General features: G+C 34.5%; 10 protein-coding genes across 11 annotated transcripts; all 10 read left to right on the forward strand.

Annotated features, from left to right (window-relative positions):
• Nucleotides 1-20: 20 nt before the first annotated feature.
• On the forward strand, nt 21-1,162 carry LOC6640673 (lipopolysaccharide-induced tumor necrosis factor-alpha factor homolog). Its single transcript, XM_002063298.3, has 2 exons — nt 21-342; nt 958-1,162. The coding sequence occupies exons 1-2, from the start codon at nt 53-55 to the stop codon at nt 1,058-1,060; spliced, it is 393 nt and encodes a 130-aa protein (XP_002063334.1). The 5' UTR covers nt 21-52; the 3' UTR covers nt 1,061-1,162.
• A 71-nt stretch (nt 1,163-1,233) lies between these two features.
• On the forward strand, nt 1,234-2,233 carry LOC111519852 (lipopolysaccharide-induced tumor necrosis factor-alpha factor homolog). Its single transcript, XM_023182104.2, has 2 exons — nt 1,234-1,915; nt 1,976-2,233. The coding sequence occupies exons 1-2, from the start codon at nt 1,644-1,646 to the stop codon at nt 2,082-2,084; spliced, it is 381 nt and encodes a 126-aa protein (XP_023037872.1). The 5' UTR covers nt 1,234-1,643; the 3' UTR covers nt 2,085-2,233.
• A 2,754-nt stretch (nt 2,234-4,987) lies between these two features.
• On the forward strand, nt 4,988-6,068 carry LOC6640671 (lipopolysaccharide-induced tumor necrosis factor-alpha factor). Its single transcript, XM_002063296.4, has 2 exons — nt 4,988-5,684; nt 5,762-6,068. Exons 1-2 carry the CDS (start codon nt 5,320-5,322, stop codon nt 5,856-5,858), a joined length of 462 nt encoding a protein of 153 aa, XP_002063332.1. The 5' UTR covers nt 4,988-5,319; the 3' UTR covers nt 5,859-6,068.
• Nucleotides 6,069-6,949: 881 nt separating this feature from the next.
• LOC26529817 (lipopolysaccharide-induced tumor necrosis factor-alpha factor homolog) lies at nt 6,950-8,130 on the forward strand. Its single transcript, XM_015178927.3, has 3 exons — nt 6,950-7,022; nt 7,646-7,790; nt 7,860-8,130. Exons 2-3 carry the CDS (start codon nt 7,657-7,659, stop codon nt 7,960-7,962), a joined length of 237 nt encoding a protein of 78 aa, XP_015034413.1. The 5' UTR covers nt 6,950-7,022; nt 7,646-7,656; the 3' UTR covers nt 7,963-8,130.
• Nucleotides 8,131-8,166: 36 nt separating this feature from the next.
• Nucleotides 8,167-8,770, forward strand: LOC6640670 (lipopolysaccharide-induced tumor necrosis factor-alpha factor homolog). 2 transcript variants are annotated; one of them, XM_002063295.3, is made up of 3 exons: nt 8,167-8,357; nt 8,413-8,539; nt 8,602-8,770. In XM_002063295.3, exons 1-3 carry the CDS (start codon nt 8,270-8,272, stop codon nt 8,702-8,704), a joined length of 318 nt encoding a protein of 105 aa, XP_002063331.1. In that variant the 5' UTR covers nt 8,167-8,269; the 3' UTR covers nt 8,705-8,770. The 2 variants fall into 2 exon arrangements, with proteins under 2 accessions (XP_002063331.1, XP_023037962.1); XM_023182194.2 differs by having other exon boundaries at nt 8,167-8,539.
• Nucleotides 8,771-9,100: 330 nt separating this feature from the next.
• LOC6640669 (lipopolysaccharide-induced tumor necrosis factor-alpha factor homolog) lies at nt 9,101-11,616 on the forward strand. Its single transcript, XM_002063294.4, has 3 exons — nt 9,101-9,380; nt 11,200-11,341; nt 11,401-11,616. The coding sequence occupies exons 1-3, from the start codon at nt 9,173-9,175 to the stop codon at nt 11,501-11,503; spliced, it is 453 nt and encodes a 150-aa protein (XP_002063330.1). The 5' UTR covers nt 9,101-9,172; the 3' UTR covers nt 11,504-11,616.
• A 4,004-nt stretch (nt 11,617-15,620) lies between these two features.
• On the forward strand, nt 15,621-16,192 carry LOC6640482 (lipopolysaccharide-induced tumor necrosis factor-alpha factor). Its single transcript, XM_002063293.3, has 3 exons — nt 15,621-15,765; nt 15,830-15,965; nt 16,049-16,192. Exons 1-3 carry the CDS (start codon nt 15,642-15,644, stop codon nt 16,152-16,154), a joined length of 366 nt encoding a protein of 121 aa, XP_002063329.1. The 5' UTR covers nt 15,621-15,641; the 3' UTR covers nt 16,155-16,192.
• Nucleotides 16,193-16,247: 55 nt separating this feature from the next.
• On the forward strand, nt 16,248-17,143 carry LOC6640481 (lipopolysaccharide-induced tumor necrosis factor-alpha factor). Its single transcript, XM_002063292.4, has 2 exons — nt 16,248-16,745; nt 16,834-17,143. The coding sequence occupies exons 1-2, from the start codon at nt 16,405-16,407 to the stop codon at nt 16,937-16,939; spliced, it is 447 nt and encodes a 148-aa protein (XP_002063328.1). The 5' UTR covers nt 16,248-16,404; the 3' UTR covers nt 16,940-17,143.
• A 1,299-nt stretch (nt 17,144-18,442) lies between these two features.
• LOC6640480 (lipopolysaccharide-induced tumor necrosis factor-alpha factor homolog) lies at nt 18,443-19,627 on the forward strand. The gene is made up of 3 exons (XM_002063291.4): nt 18,443-19,116; nt 19,177-19,306; nt 19,374-19,627. The coding sequence occupies exons 1-3, from the start codon at nt 18,879-18,881 to the stop codon at nt 19,489-19,491; spliced, it is 486 nt and encodes a 161-aa protein (XP_002063327.1). The 5' UTR covers nt 18,443-18,878; the 3' UTR covers nt 19,492-19,627.
• Nucleotides 19,628-19,787: 160 nt separating this feature from the next.
• LOC6640479 (YY1-associated factor 2) lies at nt 19,788-21,893 on the forward strand. Its single transcript, XM_002063290.4, has 2 exons — nt 19,788-20,044; nt 20,149-21,893. Exons 1-2 carry the CDS (start codon nt 19,906-19,908, stop codon nt 20,463-20,465), a joined length of 456 nt encoding a protein of 151 aa, XP_002063326.1. The 5' UTR covers nt 19,788-19,905; the 3' UTR covers nt 20,466-21,893.
• The last annotated feature ends 1,463 nt before the right edge of the window (nt 21,894-23,356 follow it).

Here is a 23,356-nt window from a genome sequence, read left to right on the forward strand (position 1 = left end):
ATTTAGTCTTCAGTTTAGCGGTAACCTTTAAACGGAGCAGTTGATCGAAAATATGGACAGCAAGCAGCCTCCACCGTACAGCGAGCAGGCCGGATTCACACCAGCTCAGACCTATCAACCACCAGGGGGACCCACACAGCCACCACTATATCCACCAATGCCACAGAATCCCCAGACATCGACTGTGATTATACAGACAACGACTACCTCAAATTTGGTGCCAATTGGCAGTGGACCCACACGTATACGTTGCCCATCCTGTCATGCTGAGGTGCTCACCACTGTCAAGAGTACACCATCGGGAAGGACACATTGCTGGGCCATCATCCTATGTCTGTTTGTGTAAGTAGAATTCTCTTGGATTGTACTGGGTGATTCACCAAGATCTTTCTAAACTAAATTCATAAAAGAGTTGTACATAAAGACTGAAAAACGACTATGAGAGAGAGCGAGAGTGCGTGTATATTAAGAGTCAACAAAAGCACTTGAAACGTTTGTTATCTCGGCTGGAAATGGAGCTACAGTTGACTCAGATAGCACTTGAGTGAGACATGACTATACAAATATATATAAGTATATATACTCTATATACAATCCGGCCAACTGTCTTGTTAAGCCCTTGCTAATTTGCGTTCTATCTATCTTTGCAAAATGAAATCTCGATCTAGAGTCTATATAGATTTCGAAGTCGTTTATTTTTCCTGTTAGCAAATAATCAGTCAATATTATAAGCTTATTGCTTATTACCTATTTCATAAGGTATTTAATTTATTTTTGGCCGATAACGTCAAACATTTTGAGGTCGACACACAGTGGCTATTAAATGGAATTACTAGTCAGACATAGACGTAGGTACTAAACTGAATCACCTATGTATTACTTAAATATATTCACCACTCATTAACCATTTTTTCTCTCTCCCTTCTCTCTCTATCTCTCTCTCTCTTTGCCCAACAGTTGCTGGCCGTGCGTTTGTTTGCCATATTGTATGGACTCGTGTCAGAATGCTAACCATTATTGCCCCAATTGTAGTGCCTATATAGGTACTTTTGAAAATTAATATACATAAATATACAATTTATAATATATATAGACTATGAAACGATTTTGTGTTAACGGAAAAACATATGAAATTAAACAAATTGTAAATACTTAACGAAAATATCATGTACACTTCTGGGAATTATTTGATATGAAGCGGAAATGCGATAAGAAAAAACATAATTAAACGATTAACTAATAAAAAAAAAAAGTAATTGACTAAAGCTACATAGAAATCTGGCTTATATAAGTAATGAACTTGATTAAAGATCGTTGAGAAATTTACACGAAATAGTCATAAATTTTCGAAAAACTTTATCTAACAATTAGTTTATTGAAAATGTAATGAAGTACGAAAAATGTTGAATTCTTTCTCTTCTTTGAGTGCAATTTTTAAACCACCTGTTGTCCCTGTATTGCTTCCCATAAAAACCTCTTACCAAACATTTTATAACAAATTAAATAGAACTGCCAGAAACAAAAACAAAATTGTATGTACTTAATTTGTTTGGTCTAAACAAGTTCTGGTTAATCGACAAGTGAGATAAGAAATTTCCTGATACTCGAACGGCACCACCTAAGCTGATAAGAGCTTTGCCAGTATGAGGACAACTGGGCCAGCAATTAGTTCGTTTAACATGGAAAATGGTAACCAACAATCGGTATATACGGATTTCTCACCAGCCCAGACCTATCAGCCAACTGAGGGGCAGCCAAATGTGGTGATAGTGAACCAACCAGTGAATAAGGGAAACTATGGTTCCCAATCGAAGCGTGTTCAGTGTCCATCCTGTCATGGCTTTGTAATGACCAATCTAATGACCAAACCCACCAAGGGAACGCATTTAATTGCTGGCCTATTATGTGTTTGCTGGTGAGTTCGAAATGGTAATGGAAATCAAAAAATACGTTTATTTATTGTTATTATTTTCAGTTTGTGGCCTTGTGCTGGTCTGCCATATTGTATTAACTGCTGTAAGAATGTTCATCATTATTGCCCAAATTGTGGTTGCTATATGGGATCATATAATTTTCTAAATTGACAAAAAAATGAATCATAGTTTTTAGCTAGAAAGTCAATTTAGATTTATAGATAATCTCAATTTTAAATTGAACAGCAAAAGTAAAGTGGGTAAATGCATTATCAAAAAAAAAATGGGAACTAAATTTAATCTAGGTGGAGTTCTATAAATAAAATATACATATATAATATAAATATTTTAGAAAAAATTAATGAAAAACGAAAATATATATATTTTTATTTATTATATTATTATCAACATAATAAAGTAAATAACGGAAGTGAAAGCAGACATCATTTCAGACCATTTTGTCCGGAATCGAAAACAAAAAGTGGCCTAATTACTTTGAACCAAATTCGATAAAGTTGTTTTTTTTTTATCAAATTGTTATCACGAAAGTCTACTGTTCTATAGACTACCTCAATAATAGAAAGTAAAAAAAAATTTAGGTAGGTAACTAATCTTTAAATCTTTTTATACCCTTGCAAAAAGGGTATATTAATTTTGGTCAGAAGTGTGCAACGCATAGAAGGAAGCATCTCCGACCATATAAAGTATATATATTCTTGATCAGCATGACGAGACGAGTTCATATAGCCATGTCCGTCCGTCCGTCCGTCTGTCCGTCTGACCGTCTGTCCGTCTGACCGTCTGTCCGTCCGTCTGGATCAACGCAAACTCCTCCTAGACCGTTGGAGCTACAGAGCTGAAATTTTGCATGTAGGCTTGTATATACTGCAGGCGTTGTATATCTCGGATTCAGCCGGATCGGTCCACTATATCATATAGCTCCCATACAAACCGCAAAGTCACGAACAGTGACTTTTCTCAATAACTTCGTTATTTTCTGAGCTATTGTCGTGAAATTCAATATTGGTGAGTTTATTATACATATAAACGACTGTGCCAAATTTGATCAAGATCGGCTGACTATATCATATAGCTCCCATAGGAACGATCGGTCGTAAACAGTGACTTTCTTCAATAACTTCGTTACTTTTGACGCGATTGCTTTCAAATTAAATATTTGTTAGTTTAGTGCATCTGTTAATGACTGTGCCGAATTTGATAAATATCGGGTTACTATATCATATAGCTCCCATAGGAACGATCGGTGGAAAACAGTGACTTTAATCAATATCTTCGTTATTTCCTATGCTAAGATTGTAGGCCGTTCTTTCGCAAACATTAGCCTTTTTGGCTTAAACGTTTTTCCACTTTGATGGCTTTAAGTAAGGAAAGAGTTACCAAAAAAGTTGCAAGGGTATACAAACTTTGACGCGGTCGAAGTTAGCCCCGGCCCTCTAGTTTTTTTGCTCAATTAATGATTATAAAGATCTTAAAAGATTTGGAGGATATATAAAGTCTATAAATACAGTAGAATCCAGTTATAGCGACATAATTTTTCACAATTACAATATACAGCAAAATAATGCCAAACATTTTAAAAATGTCTATGTTTGTCTCAGTAGCAGCAGCTCATACTTAAGTGATTTTGAAAACGACCAAAACATTCTTCTATTGGTTTGGCCAAGAGCTCCTTAAAATCAGCTACCGATTTTTAAGAAAAAACTGGATGAATATTCATATTGATAATGGTGGTGTGTCCTTCCAAGGACAACATTGTTTAAAAATCAGTTCGAAGATCGGAATGAAGATGTCTCCTCAAAATTATGAATTGATTTGTTTATATAAATTTTAAAAAAGCGATGAGCATATGTAGGTATATTGTTAAAATAACAATATCCTTCCGGATACTACGACGTGATAACCGGATTCTAGTGTATATTGAAATATCGGTCTGTCAATTTTATCAATTGTCGGTCCGTAAATATTTTATTTTATTTACTTATTATTTTTTAAATTTTGATTTGAGTTGCACTTTATTTATAGTTTTTGTAAAGATTTTTGTTTTAAACCGTCTTTAGATGTAATAACAATAAGTTTGTTTGGTGTAGCATTATTTCTGCGATTAAATTTTTCCGTACAATTTAATAAATTTAAAATTTATCCTGATACTGATACACTACATAAAATAAAACTAAATGTAATATTCGTTTATGTATGTATGCAATTGACCTGTACTTTGCCAAACGGATCAGGGTTGAAATCAAAAAGTCATCGATCTATAACCACGATCCGATTTAAAGCGCCATATTGGATAAACCATGAAGAATTTAGACAACCTTTTTACGACCAAGATTTTGCAAAAATTGTATATAGCCTTATAAATTGTTGATTAAAAGTACCCGCTTTTTTCTATTTCTCTTCATGTCGACAGTAACACGTAACTGTCATGACAGGTAGAGAGAAAGCGGTGATGGTGACGTCATTTCTTTAAGTTTACTCCCCTTTGCTTCAAAACAGTTGTTATTACCTTATGTACATAATTGCATACGTAACGTTTGCAGAGGCGGACAAAATCCAGGAAAGGGTGGAACGTTTTTGACGTTTGTATGTAACGCATGTTACTCATCTTTAAAGGTATGGCAAACAAAAATTATGCAGAAATAATAAACAAGAATATGTGACTCTTATTAGTAATTGATTAATAATTAATTCTTATAGTTTTTAAATTTGACGTTGGACAATGCTAAAGCATTTTTGACTTAAACAAATGTCTTAACTTAATACGTTATTTTCAAATTTTAGTTACGAAAAAATGTAACTGTTTTATTGCCACTTCGAAACATTCCAATTACTATCGATAATTGAATAATCGATACTTGTTTACTGGCCACAATTGTTGCCATTGTTTACTTTAATACCCAGTATTTTGTTTTGTTTTGTTTGTGGCATGCTGTTGAATTTACTTACAGTAAATAGAAAAGCACAGATAACATGCATACATATAAGTTATTTTGAGCGAAATAAATGAAAAGCTGTCTGATTTTATACATTACTTTAACTAAACTGCAAAAGCTCAATAACATTGGACTTTGCAGTTGCAATTGCTGTTTTTAGGGTAAAATCAAGTCGACGCGTAGTTGTGCTTTTCTTTTTATTATCGTTCCATTCTCTGATCGAGACAATATATAGTTGTCTCTTTCTTACCTGTGCCCCATACATTACGCGGAAAGCAAATGCAATTCTTATTCGCTTTCCACTTTAATTCAACTTCAACCGGCGACAAAAACGGATTTCCAGTGAAACGTGCAGAAAAGAGAAATATACATACATAAATAAAATAAAATAGAAGCACATTGACTTTAACGACAAAAAGATTTGTTTGACGCAGTTACAAATCTAAGCTATTATGGAGAACAAAAAGCTTTATCCACCACCGCCTTCGTATGCCGATTTGGGTGATAGCCCCACTGCCCCACCACCGGAAGAGCCAATGCAATTGAATTCGCCGCCGCCTCCGAATCCGTATCAATATCAACAGATACAAGAGTCACCGGCTCCAAATCCTTACCAGTATCAGCAGATGGTGCAGTCGCCACCCCCACCGACTGTCATCCAACCCCAGACTGTTGTCCATCATAACACTGTGGTGATGAATGCTCCTACCGGACCTGGTATGACCTGTCCCCATTGTCATGCACGTGTCCGTGTGACTGTCGAACGTCATGCCACTTGCAATACTTGGCTATTGGCCGGACTCCTTTGTCTCTGTTTGTGAGTATCAACACAAAAAAATAAATGAATGAGTAATCAAATTTCCAATGATAACAATCTCTTCTCCCTCCAAACAGTTGCTGGCCGTGTGTCTGTTTGCCTTGCTGCTGCAATTGGTGCTACAGAACCTCTCAATATTGCCCCAACTGCAAGGCTTGCCTCGGCAGTTTCTAAGACGCTTGCCTTAGTTGTTTCTGTAAACAACTCAACTTATATACTTATATTTTTATATATACATACATATATATGCACATACATATACACCACAAAATGTATACATTTACAGACATTTGCAGATTCCACATACACATACATATGTATAAATAAGACTTTTTCCATATTTTACTCAGTCAGCAATAAAAAACAAGGAGAATTTGGAAAACATTTGTATCTACTTAAAATACTTATTCATGCTGAAGCAAAGGAGAAAAATTATTATGAAAAATAAATATTAATATATATATTTCTTTTGTACTTGAAGTACATACAAAGACACACACCAATTGAAATGTTTGATTTCAACAAATTGTTATTGTTTATATGTTTAGATAGTTTAAATTTGCAACCATATTGTGTTGTTTTTCGAAATTTCCATGAAGGTTAAAATTTGTTATTTATAGCTGTTAATAGTGTTTATATATAATTGTTGTACTTATAAATGATTAGTCAGACTAAGTGCCTATAAAACCCTTAAAAATTTTGCCATTTAGTTAATTTCAAGTATTCTAAAATGTTTTAGTGTCGTCTCAAATCATCTGTTAAGCGTTATTTTCAGTTTGTTATTCTCCCTTTCCAAAAGTTTACTCTTGGATACATTAGATGAACGTAAAATTTTATTGCCATAATAGAAATATTACACGTATGAATTAATTTCACGCCATTCTCTACACACACACATACATACTTATGTACATATGCACCTAAATAAATACATACATACATTCCACATTTTGTCTATGAAAAAGAATATATTTTTTTCTCTTTGCTTGTTTGTTTATTGAATAAAATGAAAATGATTGTTTTCAATAACTGGCCCTTTATCAATTTGTAAACAAAATTTTTACGATCTCTAACTAATTTTTTGAAGCTTCTGGTTTCAGCTTATCTCTGTGATTCCCCTTGTTCGGTTTCGTGTTGGCAACATGTTGCGCTCGAAAATGTTGCTGGGTTGCCAAACATGTTGACTGCTAAGAATTCTGTCGCTCAACTTCGACTTGTTGTCGACGGGTTGGCGCACGAGAATTTTAAATAACTTTCGCTTGTCCAGATAGCAACAAGTACACAAAAGTGCTACTTAAAATCGAATAACTTATTAAAGTGATCAAAAAATTAATTAAGGTGTGTGATAAATGATGCTCAACATAATTTTATTTTTAAATAATTAACAGTAAAGTGGTTAAATGGAAGGAAAATATATTTTTTGTTTAATTTTCCTAACATAATGTGGTCGGGTTTGTATTTTATCAGACAATAATTATGTGGCAGGACAAATAACGAAGAGGCACGCGTTCAAGTAAAGGTCGTAACCACACCCTGAGGCAGTCTATAATGATAATTGGAGACATTTGTATATATGTACATACCGAGTATAAATAGAATTATGCCCATAAGAATAAATTTCGCCAAATAGCAAAGAGTAGAGTATAACAAATTGAAGTAGAAGCAGGTGACGTTATCAACCCCAAAAAAAATTCTCTTTTTTTGTGTGTGGCATGTGGCATGTGGCTATGATGACATCATAAGTTTGCCGCTTAGAGTAAATAAAGTGAAAAATAAAACAAGAGCAAACAATTATCTGAATGGAAACATCAAGTTATTGCAGTTATAATTGACGGTTTTGTGTTGTGACATTCGAGTTAATGTCGTGTTCATGGACACGCAAAGCCAATCTAATGCAAGGTCATTCCAAAATGCAGTAGATTAATCAAAGCATTCGTTGTTTGGGATTTTTTTACTTGCAGATTTTATCAAGATGTCAACTCAAGCGGTTGGTCCCGAACCCGTCAATGTGGTCTGTCCCAGTTGCCATCAGCAGGTGGTGACCCGAACGGAACCCAAAGCCACCACAAAAACCCATTTGATTGCACTCATTATGTGTCTGACCTGGTAAGGAATAATTTGATTCTTAGAAATGGTCAAAGAAAATACATTTTGTTTGTTGTTTTCCATTAATAGCCTTTGGCCATGTGCCTGCTGCCTCTATTGTACCCAATGTGCAAGGAATACGGAACATTTTTGCCCCTCTTGTAATGCCTTTGTCGGCACCTATGAACGTTAAGAGGATCGAGCAAAGGATAAGACTTTTCCCCCAAACTGTTGGCTAGCAGTTCGTCATGAAATGTCACTAATTTACCTAATTTGCCTTTAATCTTATGCAATCTTTTGATATTAATGCAAAAAATTTGTTCACCAAGATTTTAATAAAATACAAAAACTTTCAATATAATTAGCTTCTAATTTGAAAGCATCCTAATAGCTTGACATTAATCCAAGTCCAGGACAAATGATACGTGGCCCTTGTAGAAGGACCTATAAAAACCCATGATTCTCGTATTGGTTAGTTTACTGTCAGTAAAATTGTTAAAATGGAAAAGTCTTGCTACTCCTTGGCTCCCATGGCTCCCATGGGTACTCCAACGGCTCAACCGCCTGTTGTGGTTATTAACTCTAATGGTAAGTGGAGTGCTCAGCCATTTTCAGTCAAGTTCATCACTCTCCTGTCTCTCAGATACTCTGCTGGGTCCTGTGCCCCAGCGTATGCAGTGCAAGTATTGCCAAATGATCATGGAGACGTCTATTAAGAAACGTGTCACTCGATACACTCATTTCTTTGCTTTGGCATTTTGTCTAACCGGGTAAGACAGCGCCCCAGAGTAAATCAATTTGTCTTATCAATTTTGTCACCTTTATTTTACAGGTTACTTTGCCTAGTTCCATTGCCCTACTGCCTGAAGAGTTGTCAAAGTTTGGATCATTATTGCACTAGCTGCAATCAATTTCTTGGAAAGGCGGCCAACTAAATAAATAGCCATAAAGCTCTCAAAGATTAAATAAGAAAATAAAAAAAAAAAGTACCTTATTTAATGATTCATTGCCATTATAAAATATTCTTCGAATAAACAATTGGCACATTATAAATAAACAAAAAAAATCACAAAGCATTGACTACGCCCTTTTCTTGTCAACATTTGAAATGTTTGTTTGCAATTTTTTCTAAGCAAAAATTCTATTGAAAGTGAAATCAAGTAGGACTAAAGATATGCTGTACATATACATATATCCAAACAGCCACAAACACAAAAATTCCAAACACACATACATATACACACACACGGACAGCTGGATAATTGAAATGTTTCTAAACAATTACTAAAAGCAAGTACAATTTTTATCCCCAGTCTTGTGTAGTTTGCCGTACGCTGCGGTCACTCAGAGCGGAAAGAAACACAGAAAATAATTCGCAATCATTTTCAACTCTTTTGGGTGAAATGTCATCAAAAAATAATGTCTATCCACCATTGGATAATCAGCGACAAATGGGCGACGCCCCGCCTCAATATGGCGACATAGCGTCGGCTACGGCACCCACAATGATACCGATGGAGGGACCACCCCCCACCCAAAATACTAATCATCCTATACATTTGCAGCCCTCTGTGATAGTGGGCCAACAGCCACCTGTTTATATAGTTCAAAGTGAGTTGTTATATGCTTAAGATGATGCCCAATCACTAGGAAATGTGAGCAAATAAAGGAAAGGGTCCTCAGTTTATCAAAAAATCATTAGGGTCAAGGTTTTTCCTAGACGTCTGCTAAAATTTTAGCAACTCTTTCTGCCTGTGATGTAATACTTTCTGGTGTCAAAAAGGGGTTGGAATAAAGTTACAATAGAATATAGTTTACGATTCCCTTCTGTAATTGTTGTCTCTTAAATAGTAGTAGACTCTCTTTAGCCCCAACCAGTGAGTTTATGAAGTTGTCCTGCCCTATCTTTACCTGACTACGCCCTACAAAAAGGAGTCGTGACATTTGTCATTTTGGTGATACTGACCAAATTCTGAAATTATACAATTTTCTTAGACAAAATTTTTAAATATTTTTATCGGTTAGAGTGACCAAATACATATATTTTCCAGATGCTTCTATGCCTGGAAAGGGGGAAAAACCCAATATATGTACATATATACTTTGAATCTGTTGCTAGGATTAAACGATATACATATTAACGAATTTTGAAGGGTCAGTATAGTATAGTTGGAGACTTTGTAGTTAAGAGATTTGAGTGGGCCGTTTTCAAAAAATAATATTGACAGTTCTTTCGAAAAGTTTCTTAAATCTAAATACAGTTGGACCCCGTTTTTCGGGCTCCCATTACCCGTAAACTCTATTATCCGGGATGAAGTTGAGTTTCTTCTATTGTCACTGATGTCACCGTAATTACCTCTTATATCCGTGATTTTAAGCGAAAATTTGTTTCTAAAATAATACGACGAATTCGGGGCTTCCCCGTTTTAGTTGGCAATCAATAATAAACACGCGTGTATGTATGTATGTATGTGTGTATGTACATATTTTTATTGTCATTGTGTGTGACTTAAAGATATGTATGTATGTATGCACTTATGAAATTTGAAGAACGAAATACGTGAAAATTTTACCAATTTTTCGATTTCCCGTGATGGCTCTGGTCCCGACCGTCCCGGATAATCGTGGTCCAACTGCAATATCAGGTCTAAATTCCTTCTTAAATTCCTCCTTTTAATTCCTACTTAAGATTTCTATATGTTTTATTGAAAAAAATATACTATTGGGAATATGGTCAGTAAAATAAATTTTTGATCTAATCTAATCTAATAAAGTATATATGTATATATTCTTGATCAGCATGAGAAGCTGAGTTGATATAGCCATGTCCGTCTGTCCGTCCGTCCGTCCGTCTGTGCGAATGCGTTTTACTCAGCCGTCTTAAGAGCTATCGGGCTGAAATTTTTTGTCGGGGTTTTTTATTACCCGGGAAAAATAAAGTATTAAAACCATCAGGATCGGACCACTATATCATTTAGCTCTAGAAGAACTAGAAGAAACATTTTCATAAAAATTGGAGTATGCTATGAAATTTACGTATGTGATAATATTGGATATAAAACCCCAGATCCCAAAATTTGAATGTGATCGGATAAATATAACACAAGTTACAGTCAATATAATAATCGCCTCTGCTCCCAGCTCTGCCGGCAGCGCTGCTTGCTGTCTACTACGTCTTTTGTCATAAACAGAGTACATGCATACACACACAGACGCAACGCTACATGAACTGTATGTGTATGCGTGCGTTGCTTTGCTTTGGGAATCAGGGAATAAGAAGAACAAATTGTAGTATAAAGAGTAAAAATGTTTTGTTTGTATATTGATGAATTGAGTTGCAAACAAACAAACATAGCCGATGTTAGCTTCTTGCATATTTTTTAACATTAATTTTAATAATATCTGATGATATCATTCCACTTTTGTGCAGATGAAGTGCCAGTCGTCAACCACTTGGGAAGTGTTCCCACCATGGTTACTTGCCCCTCATGTCATGCCCGTCAAGTGTCGAATGTGAAATATGACGCCAGCACCAAGACGCATTTGTTTGCTCTTGGAATTTGTCTGGTTGGGTAAGTCCAAAATTATTCATTTTTTTTAACTTTTATTATATAATGTTGATGTTTTTCAGTGGCTGTTGCTGTGCCTGTATTCCGTATTGTGTCGATTCCTGCCAGAGTGCCCAACATTCCTGCAGCAGCTGTGGCGCCTATTTGGGTTCCTATCAGAATTAAACAACAACAATTATCTCTGTAAATGTTTTTTAAATTGTCAAAATATTTTTTATGCACATAATTGAGTTTATCACAAAATATATAAATAAAGCTCTTCATTCTTTAATATACAATAATTGGGTACCAAAAAAATAAGTTAACTTTTTCAGACTTTTTTTTAGTCTGTTGGGATACTAGTTTTTCAGCTATGTCGTTAAAAGATGAACTAGAAATCAGTGCGCTTGGTTAACTTTATCCTAAGAAACGAATTATATTTAATAATAAAAGATTTGTTTTCGAAATTTATTGCAATTTTTATTTATTTTTCACAAATCCACAATCAGATGGGAAACTTTGTTGTGTCTGTTACCTATGTAGATTTTGATGATTTTAATATGTATACCATTAATTTCTAAATAAATTGGTTGAGGCATGGAAAGAAACTGTAACGGTTTGATTAGACAGGTTAATTTGATATCTACATAGATAGTCGGGAACTCTTTAGTAATTATACAAGATGAGGATTTCAGAGTTCAGCAAAACAAAGTTTTTTGCAATTCACCGATTTTTTCTTCAATTATATTTTGGCCCATTTCTAACCTTTTTGAAAAGTTGTAACTCTTTCAACTTTAATACTAATAAAAAATTTAACAACATTTTTGCGAAGATTTGCCATTGTTATAGTTCGATGTTTTTCAAATTAAAAGACCACATCTTCAAACAAAAAGTAAAGCCATGAATTTAATAAATTTTTAAGAAATTGACAGTGTTACAGGTTTGAAAAGTTAGTGTTTTGACAATTTTTAAGTATTTTTTAAAGTAATTCTCTATTCCAGACTCAATTTTGAATAATTTCCAATTGATTTCCAAAAGATGCCATTCTCTCTGACCAAATTCTGCCAGAAAAATAAGAAATAAGTTCTAAAGATTTGGTGTTGCATTCTAAAAGGTTTATACCAGCATTTTATAAAAAGAATTCCAAAAGCAATTGGCAACAATTAAAAAATTTCCTATTTAAAACTTGACCCAGTTTAGAGTTTTTATATTTATCTGGTTAGATTACGACCTATTGAAATTTAAATCGAACTTAGCTTTTTGTTTTTATCTATTATTTTACTTATAATTTTTGTTTTAAGGAAGTCTTAATTTATGCTCATTATCTATATTTTCCTACCAAAAAAATCAAATCAAAAAATCAATCAACCATAAATTTTATATGAATCTTACTTAAGAAGATGCAAAATTTAGACTTTGAAAAGTAAAAGTTAGAAATATTGAAAGATCTTTAAAGTTCTTTCCCTCTTAATAGAGTCATATAAACTTAATGGCGACTAGTCCAAGATTGACTCATTTATTTTTTTGTTACTTATCAAGAATTTAGGAATTATAAGAGAAAAATATAGAAGAACGTTTAGTCACAGATAACACTTAGAACCCATTTCTGTTGCGGTCAAAGTCGCAATGGATTATTTTTCAAATTTTGACTCATTTGCTTGAGTTACTAACTCTAGTTTTTATTTACATTAGGATTAGAAGGGATTTTAATAAGTCATCATTGCCGTTAAAGTCCCAGTGGATTGCTTGTCGTAGTTTAATTTTAATTTATCGCCTAAAACCTTGGTTTAAGAACTTTAAGATAAGAAACAAAAACTACAAAATCACCGAAAAATTAAAGTAGTTATACTTAATTTCTTTCTTCTATATCAGCATCCTATTTTAGTATATATCAGCATCCTATATAGTATATATATAGTTCCATAATGATTCACAATTTCATTAATTTAAATCTATATATATAAAAATGAAACCCGTTTCCTTGGTCACGGCATCACTAATTTATTTTTTGTTGTATTTGTTATTATTAGGAGAAGGTTCTTACGGAAAAAATATTAAGACACTGTGACACGAGCGCGAATGAAATGGGTTTTATAACGGCTTTCCGTGTATCGACCGCATTAGGAAATTCGTTCATTCCTGTTTTAGTTATAATCGAAAAGTTACTAACGAAAAATGACAAGAAAACGCAAAGGGGCTAATTTGAGCCGCAGTACAAGTAATGCTCGGTACTTGCAAAATAGCAGATACGAAAGAACAGAAGTACAAATCCAGCAACAAAATACTGATGCACGTGTCAGAATGGTGCAATTGCATCAAGAAGAGCCAGAAGATACACGAGCTGAATTCGTCAATGAAGTCATAAGATAGAACAACAACAATCACGCCGTTTCACAGTCAATAGAGGAAGAACAAATGACCAACAACGACAACAGGTACATCGAGCATTTATATCTGATTTATTCCTGCGTCTAGCCTTCCAGTATGATCCCGATATTGAATATTATGCTCATTCCAAAAGTGCTATGGACAAGGAATGTCCGCATTGTCATGCTCTGAAATTCAAAAATGAGCCAGCTGGGAGGTGTTGCACGTCCGGAAAAGTACAACTACCTGAAATTGAAACACCACCTGAACCATTGAAGGGCTTACTTATCGGCATGGATCCAGATTCTAACGTGTTCCAGAAGTCAATTCGAAGATCCAATTCATGCTTTCAAATGACGTCGTTAGGAGCAACAGAAATAGTTCGAAATACTAATACAAATGGTCAACAATTCAATTCTACATTCAAAATCAGAGGCCAAGTTTATCATAAAATGGGCTCACTGCTGCCAATGCCGAACGAACTACGTAAATTCTTACAAAGAAAGAGATTGATATTGTTTTAAGGAATAAATTATAATAATTTAAAAATAATGTTTTGCCTAGCTATTTTTTGTCTACACTAGAAATTATTAGAAAATTATTTATATGGAAAAACAACGTTTGCCGGGTTTTCTAGTTACACTCATGATGAAAATAATACATAAGTACACCCCTAAAAATTGAACTTTTTGGACTTTAGGTTAGCACAACTTTTTTTCTACTGTATTGATCATCAAAATTTAAATGCACCTTTCTTTATTGAACATTTGTTTATAAAAATACATTAATTTGGTAAAGAAAAATAAATTTATTTAAAAATTAACAAAAAACATGAAATTGCAGAATTTCGTGATTGATGAAAATAATAGGTACACTTCAATTGACTAAGTTATATTTAATTTTTTTTTTTTCAAATCATTAAACATTTATTTTTGGTTCTTTATTTGATTAATATCCAATGTATCCACCCTTATTTTACCATTACTTTGTCCATCCGGTTGGGGATATTCTTAATCAAAGCTTGGCAGGACTCTATCGAAATCTTCTTTGACGCACTGCCTCAATTGTTGATTATTGGCACTTTTTTCAGTTCCCGCCTGATTCTATAGCTAACCCCACAAGTTATCGATAAGATTCAGATCAGGAGACTCACTGGGCTAAGCGAGAGTGTCCACTTTATTGACCTCTAACCAAGTTTTAAAAATTTTTGAGTTGCGTTTTATCCTGTTGATAACCCTAGCGTAGGGGCATGTTTTCCTCTTTATATGGTAGCATAAGATTTGCCAGGACATCCCTGTAGTCAGCTGCTCCCATTATGCCAGATTTTAGGAAAAATGGACAAACAACCCCACCCTATAATATTTTTAACGCCATGCTCCTGTATGCATCCACTTATGTATAAGTTTCCTGTGATTAACAAGAATCGGAACAAAGATAGGAAAGAAGAATCATCATTTTGAAACACTTACTGCCTATTCATATAATAGTCAATTCAAGCCAGATCTAGACTAGACTGGACTATGCGAAGGAGAACCAAACCGCTCCAAAAGGCATCCTTATAGAAAATGGAGCAAGTCGTTGAAGAACTCTCCTCTAGAAGTCTAATACATGTCTTAGCCCTATGGCCAGTGGCGGATCGTGCGCTCGATTTTGGGAGGGGAAATCGAAGTCAAAAATTTGTTTGACCACGTAAAATTTCATAACCAAACTCTGATTGTCTATCCGACTCGGAGTTTTGGGGGGGGAAATTTCCCCTTTTTCACCCCCCGTAGATCCGCTACTGCCTATGGCTAAACTATCACTCTTTGATAGTTTCCGGAAAACTTTATTATCTCTGCCGATAAAAGATCGCTAGCATCTCACTTGAACAGAAGGTAAAAAGCTCAAGATTGAAGCTTTTTTGAATTTCCCTCTCGAAACACGGAAAGCTGTGCTCATTTGACAGTTGTCTTTGGTAATGCAGTACAATCAGTCATCTCCGATAGGGGGATATATACACGGACAGCAGCCGCCAAGCTATGCCCAGGCCACAAATCCGCAACAAGCCTATCCAGTTGTTCCACCTGTGGTGATCATTCAACGTAAATAAAGTGGCTGATATCAATGGATTGCGATAAACTCCACTTCCACTCGTTTTCTTTTTAGATCACACTGTCACACCTGTGGGTCCCGATGCCAGCTTCATCACCTGTCCCCATTGCCATGTACAGAAATTGACGCGTGTGGAATATGCGCCCAGTGGAAAGACCCATTGCATGGCTGCCCTACTCTGTATGATGGGGTAAGAGAATATTTCTCGTCGGAAATGATCTTGGCTTTATCTTATCTAATATAATTACAAACATATGATTCATACGCCCACAGACTCTGGTGTTTTGCCTGTTTGCCATATTGTGTGACTAGTTGTATGAATGCTCAACATTATTGCGGCAATTGCAATAAATTTGTGGGAGTCTATAGCGGGGATTAGTTTAAGAGCGATCAATAAACAAAAACCAAAACAGACAATTGTCAAAGTTGTATTAACATTTTTGCTTTGGGTGTGAAACGTTTCCACCACGATTTGGCCTTAAATGATAAGAAGTCCACAACGAACCGAACGCACTGAAACAAACTCAACTGATATGAGAGTGTGAGTAAAGCCAACATTATTGTGTTTTTATATCAGCACAAGGGAAGAGTCACGCCCAATAGTTGGTAGAAGGAAAAAAAAAACGAAAATGGACAAAGTTTATCCTTCTGTGCCCTTGGAGGCTCCCATAGCAGCCACAGCAGGAACAAGTCAAGAGCAAGAACATCTATTGACCACAAGAGCACCACCGAGTTATGATCAGGCAACAGCGACGCCAGCAACAACCACAGGGCCAGCTCCAACAGCAACACCATTACCAACAACAACCACACAACATCACACTGTGGTGGTGGTGCCAGCTGGCTCCACCTATGGACCCGAACCCATGGATGTACAGTGTCCCTATTGTCATAATTATGCACGAACTCGTGTCTCCTATCGTCCCAATTCGAGAACTCATCTAATTGCTTTGATTCTGTGTCTGTTTCAGTAAGTAAAAGTGTTGACAATTTCCAATAGTGACTAAGTTAATCACACCCCCCCCCACTCCCTCCCCCTCGCATTTGCTTCTTTTTAGATTATATTGCTGTGTTTGTTTGCCATATTGCATCTCGAGTTGCATGAACACGAATCATTATTGCGGCATGTGCGATCATTATTTGGGCAGTTATGTGCGCAATTGAATGGAGTTTACAGTGTTAACTGACTAAGTGCCACAACTAAGTATTGATAATGTGATGGACAAAACCATTTTTTCTTATTTAAAAACAAACAAACCTATAAAATAAGAAACATTGAACAAATTCTTCTTAAAATTAACAGTCTCTCTCTCTCTGGAAGTGACTGAAATTGTTCTTAAACAAGTCACACTGTAAATAAAGACAACTAAAAATATTAAATCTTTTCAAGTTTTTTTAAGTGCTAATTAGCCCAAAAATAGCAAATATTACTCAACAAAAAGTTGTGAGTGTTGCTTTCACTTAGTTTGTTTTGTATCTACTGTAAATTGTCTCCTCATAAGCTAGAGATAAGGCCAAAATCAACAATGATAAGCGTTTTGGGTAAACCTTGGATAATAAATAAGATAAACCAAGAAAAAAACAGAGTCAAGTGAAATGGGACGCATTATCTTTACCCTTCCGGTTTGGCCAGAATACAGATTCTGTCAAATACTTTTAAAGAAAGTTATCAAAGTTAGCCACAATTAAGTTTGGAAAGTTTTTTGGCTAATCTCTTTGGGTTTTTCTATATATAAATGTTGGACTAGGGACCTAATAAAAAATTATATATGCAATCTGGATTTAGAAGTTAAATATGAGACTACTGATAGATGTGAATAGAAAGTCGTAATAAAGAAGATTTTCGCTTGGGATCTTTTGTGAAAGCGAAAAGATTGTTAAATTCTTGTACATTTTTTTAAGTCTTAATCTTAACATTAATAAAATTTTTATTTTCATTGATCAATTAATTATTTGAAATAAACATAATTTTTTAACTTAAAAAATCCACTTTGATACACTTGAAATCTCTGATCTTTTAAAGTTGAACAAAAATTGCATCATATAGTTAGAGTATATAAAAAATTGCATTATAAATTTAAAGTATATAAAAATAAATAGTCCTAAAACAACAAAATTCTTAAGTACATGGCTATTAATTACAAAAGATTAAGATCTTTAAGATAATTAACTCTAAATAAATGTTTTTAATTGAATATACGACGGAAAAAATACGTTTTAAACATTTTTTAAAATAAGACGTTTTATTAACAATTTTTATAGATATTCAAAAAATTTCCCAATTTTGCTTACTTAATTAGTTTTATATTTCGAGCGATTTAATAGTTGTTTAAAATTTAAGAATTTGAACTATACATATAAACAAAGTAATAAATAAGTAATATTAACACATAAAAAGTAATTGTCTCTCAAATAAATATATATTAAATATATGTCAGTTAAATATATGTTTAACAACTATTGAAAAGTGTTAAACCCATGGATATTAAAAAAAAATAGTTTCTTTTTTCTTTATGTTAATATTTTATTTGTGTTGTCTCAGCTTCAAACAGCTTTTACAACGAATTTTAGCTTGAAGAACAAAAAAAATAGTAATAATAAAATAAACTTATTGAATTCGAAATTCAAAGTTGGTTTTCAAAAAATCAATATACCCATTTAAGTTAGGTCAAAAATCTCTGTAAACAACAAAAAGATACAAACGTATGTATATACATTTTAGAAACTTATTTTCTGCGTTTTGCAATTGCCAAAAAGATTGCTCAACTGCACAAAAAAAGCTTTTAAGCTTAGCCACATTTTACTCTCGCTCTCAGCGATCTTAGCCAAAATCAAAAAAAAACAAAAAAACCAAAACAAAAAACTTGAATTCAGTTTATAGCCAGTTGTGAAGCGAAAACCAAGCGGAAGAGACGAAACGAAACGGAACGAGCAAAAGTGACGAGGCAAGCTTAAACCTAAAATTGTTAAAGCAAACAAAAGAGAAACAACAACAACAAATAGATAGGAACAACAACAACAATTACTAGTAAATTAAAAGAACCTGAATCACAGAGAGATTTGAAGCCGAACTTCGTACTTGGCATTTTAGATACATCACACAATGGATCAGAAAAGGGCCATGTTGTATCCGCAAGTGGATAATGCCACAGCACCGTCAGCGCCATTGCCAACGCCATCCGTAATGGTGGAGGCGCCACCGTCATACGATGTGGCAATAGCCGTTCCACCAATAATAGTTCAACCCCAACCACAGCAACTACCACTGCACCCACTGCAACTACCTCAGCAACAGCAACAACAACAACAACAACAACTTGAGCCAACAGTGGTACATACAGGTAAATCTAGTTATAGTTTTTAATGGAAACATCTAGTAATAACTTTCTTGCATTATGAAGGACCTTTAAATTTGGGACCCAATCGGTGTAGAGTGCTGTGTCCTGCCTGTGGAGTCGAAAAGACCACCCGAATGACTTATACAGCCAATTCTCGTACACATTTTAGTGCTGGTTTGCTTTGTCTAATTGGGTAAGTCCATCCCCCCTCACTTTAGTACCAAACGTTACCATAAAAACTCTTTTTTATTTAACTTTAGCTGGTGCTGCTGTGCTTGTTTTGTTCCCTATTGCATGAAAAGCTGTCGCACAGGCAATCATTATTGTCGCAAATGCAATACTTTTTTAGGCTCCTACAATCCTCAGGGAGTGAAGTGAAATTGCGAAGATCTCTGATCTCTGTTTAGCTTTTGATAAGATACGCAATCTTTTATATAGATATGTAGTTGTTGTAATTGTGGCCTTGGGCCAGCGTAGGTGGCAGCATCATCATTATAACTAATTAATAAAGCTTTATTTATATACTAAAAAGTAAGAGTTTGAATTTCTGCGCCATTCTTGCTAACCGAGTGGCAACGCCAATTCGCCAAGTACGGCAATGTTAATTAACAGTGGCTCAACGTGAGCTAGCAGACTCAAACGGCGTTACGAGGCTCAAATTGTGTCAACACACGCAAAATGAGTTAACAGAACTCACACAATTTATTTTAGCCCAACACAAAAAAAAAAGAAAATAAAAAAAATAAGAAAGAGTGCAAATTGCCTTTCACCACACAAACAGAGAATCAAATTATGGATAAGAAATCCTCGCCCGTGCGACGACAAAAGCGCCAAGCCAAGGTAATTGAGGAGAACTTCTGGGATTGCAGCGTCTGCACCTACAGGAACTCAGCGGAGGCTTTCAAGTGTCGAATGTGTGACGTCAGAAAAGGTAAGCAGGCCACAAGATAGACGAGTTTCTATGCGTGGAAACGAAAAGAGAAACTTTTGTGGACCCCGACCATACCCAACCATTGTGCACTACCTTCATTGCAGGAACCTCAACACGCAAGCCACGCCTCAATTCGGCGCTAGTCGCCCAACAGGCGGCCACACTGCCAGGAGCCAGCGGTACAATGCCCAATGGTAAATCCTCCAGCTCCAGTTCGCGTCATGGGAGCGGTCACGATAGACAGCGTCACAAGCGTTATCCTGCCCGATTGAAGAACGTTGATCGATCAACGGCACAAACGCGAGAAGTTACCGTCAATTCGGTAACTGTTTTCATAACAGAATACAAGGCCAAGCCAGTGAGCAGCAGGCGGGAATCAAGCGAGCAGAGCTTCAGTGAGAGTAATGATAGTCGGAGTTAAGCTAGCCACTCGCCACTTACACCTCGTTACTCGCTAAATATATTTTGATATTCCCTCCCCCCCCCCCCCCCATCGTCCCCCTCACTATAATTCCCTTTTTCCCCTCTCTCTATCCTTAAAAATTGTAAATTTTAATGCTAGGCCTCAACAACAAAACACACACGAAAAATCAGCAAAATTGTAAATTGGGTATAATCCTTTTCTAATATTTGGATTACCTTTAAGTTTATTATTATTCTTTTTTTTTTTGGATTTCTTGTTCGATTAAGTATTAGGCGATATTCCGCTGCTCCCCGCCCCATTCTAAGTGACTTCCACACAAAAAAAAATGAGATGACAAAAAGAAAGTCCGCGCAAAATGCATTTAAGTGAAGTTCCAACCAACACACCAACACACACACACATATAAATGTGCTACCCTGTATATAATTAGTATATATATTTAATTATATCTCCCTAATTTATTTAATTATTATCCTGCATGTATAAAAAATGCAGATAATCTATATATATGAACAGATATATATCTCCACAATTGATTTTTAAGTGTCAAATTGAAATATAATTTTATTAAGTCTTAAGCCAATCTCAAATTTATAATTTAAATAATTCGCGCCAATCCCCCCGCTCCCACCCCTCCCTAGACAAAATGCCAATTGGACAACGAAATGAGCATGAAGTATAGACAATTTGTTTGATTATAATTTGCTGTCATCATGTATATTTGTTTAATAATATATCTCATTTATAATGTTTTTTTACTAATTATTATTTTTTTTTATTTTTCTGTATACAAGACTGATTAATAGTTATCAAAATACACAAATTCAACCAATAATATAGAAAATATTTTGGTTTATGCTTAGAGAAATAAAATGATTGAGAGAATTCTCCAAACATTCTCTCCATCCGTCTCTCTTCCGATAGTTCAGCAAAAAAAACATTACACAATAACATTTACCAATAGCTAAACAATTTTTTGTACTTACCTTACATAAACAATAATAATTAGCAATTTTTGATATGAATCAATTATATTTGAAGAATTATGAGAACTTTAGATGTGCTTAAACAAATGAATATATTTGTATTTTGAGATAAATTCCAACAAACACCAAACAATTTGATGACTCGAATAGAAGAAAATCGAAAAAATAAAAACAAACAATCACCGCAATAGATGAATGAATCTCGTTTTCATTCAAAAAAATATGATAAAACTGCCGACTGAGTAAATATATACACGTATGTATATATACAATATAGTCAAAATATATTATATATATAAAGATACTTCCAACAAGAACAAACATTTTCAAGCTTGTATTAAACATTTAAATTCATAGTTTATGTAATAACAAATGAATGGCTAGCTGGGCTTAAGCATAAATCAATGTTAGCTAAAACAACAACAAAACGAATTAAAGGGCACACAAAAACAACAAAAACAAACAAACACAGACACACATAAAAAACGTGAATTAAAAAAAAGAAGAAAAAAAATTGTAAAGCATAAACATAAAAGTTTTAAAGGCATTATTATAATGATAGCAAACAAGAAAGAAAAGAAAAACAAACAAAAAAAAAAAAATGAAATGAAAAAAAGCAAACACACAATTAAATAAATTTTTGAAAAATCCAACAACATTTTTGTAGCCCTTTTTTAAAAGCTTTAAAGTGTTTTTAGCAGATGAGTTGAAGTTTGCAAACAATTTTATGTTTTTTCTTCTAGAGATTAGATCAAATTTGATGTTACATATTTTTAGGGAAAAGGAAAAAAATGGAAAATACTTGTAGAGGCTTAATTTTCTCTCCTGATTGCAAAAAAAAAAATACTTTAATGAAAGACTTGGATTGAAATTTGGTTTATCTGATTACCTTCAAATTTTTAAATTTTACATATATTTTCCCATCTCAAGCAGGTAAGTACATTTTTAAATAAAAATCAGTCTTTAGGTAGATTAAATGTAATGTTGCTTTACACTTTTGTTAATAATCCAAGAGGCTAAAGTTATTTATTAGGTACTTAACAGATCAGTGGCGGACCTAGGAATTATATTTTGAAGGGGTTCAATCATAAAATTGAGTGATTTTTGATGTTTTGAGGATTTAAAGACTGATTAGTTGCACTGAAGAAAGCAGAAAACTGTTTGCAATATATCTGAAATTTACAGCAAATCGCAATAAGGTGAGCAGAGTTTCCGTATACCTAATTTAAGAATTAGCAAGTGCTACCATCAGCTGATTTGGCTAAAGAACTCCAGAACTTCAATAGCTAAATGATGGTTGGAGAGTTACAACTAAGTCAACGAAAAAAGCTTTGGCAAGCTTACAATTTACTTTTTGGGGATGTCCAGATTAGAGGTGGACAGGGGCGCAATTTTGCACCCAACCCGACCCAGCCCATGGGCCGAAGAGCAAAATTTTACCCGCACCCGAAAGATAACAAAATTTTGCAAACCAAAACCAACCCGGACGCCCGAAATATTTTTTAAAAAAATTTTACAGAAAAATAACATTTTTGATGCTTCTGCGAAACAGAACTTACATTAAATATATTTACTAAGTAATAGTGGAATGAAAAAATAGATTTTCTGCAAAGCAGCACCAAAATTACGGATTTTTACCCAAATTTCCATTTTTAAACCCAACCAGAAATTAGATTTTCCAGCTCATACCCACGGGTACCCAACAAAAACTCAGCCCATGCCCACCTCTAGTCCAGACCATCTTGGAATGCTTTTTTCGATCCATATATGTGACAAATACCGTCATTTATGCCACTTTATTTGGCTAAAAATTTGTTTTCTTTATTGAAATTGGGGCTAAACAATGGAAATATTAGTTAAATTCCGGTCAAATCCTGTGGGAAAATCACAAGTGTTTCTAGG

The sequence above is a fragment of the Drosophila willistoni genome, assembly GCF_018902025.1.
Source record: "Drosophila willistoni isolate 14030-0811.24 chromosome 2L unlocalized genomic scaffold, UCI_dwil_1.1 Seg196, whole genome shotgun sequence".
In the NCBI taxonomy this organism is placed as follows: domain Eukaryota; kingdom Metazoa; phylum Arthropoda; class Insecta; order Diptera; family Drosophilidae; genus Drosophila; species Drosophila willistoni.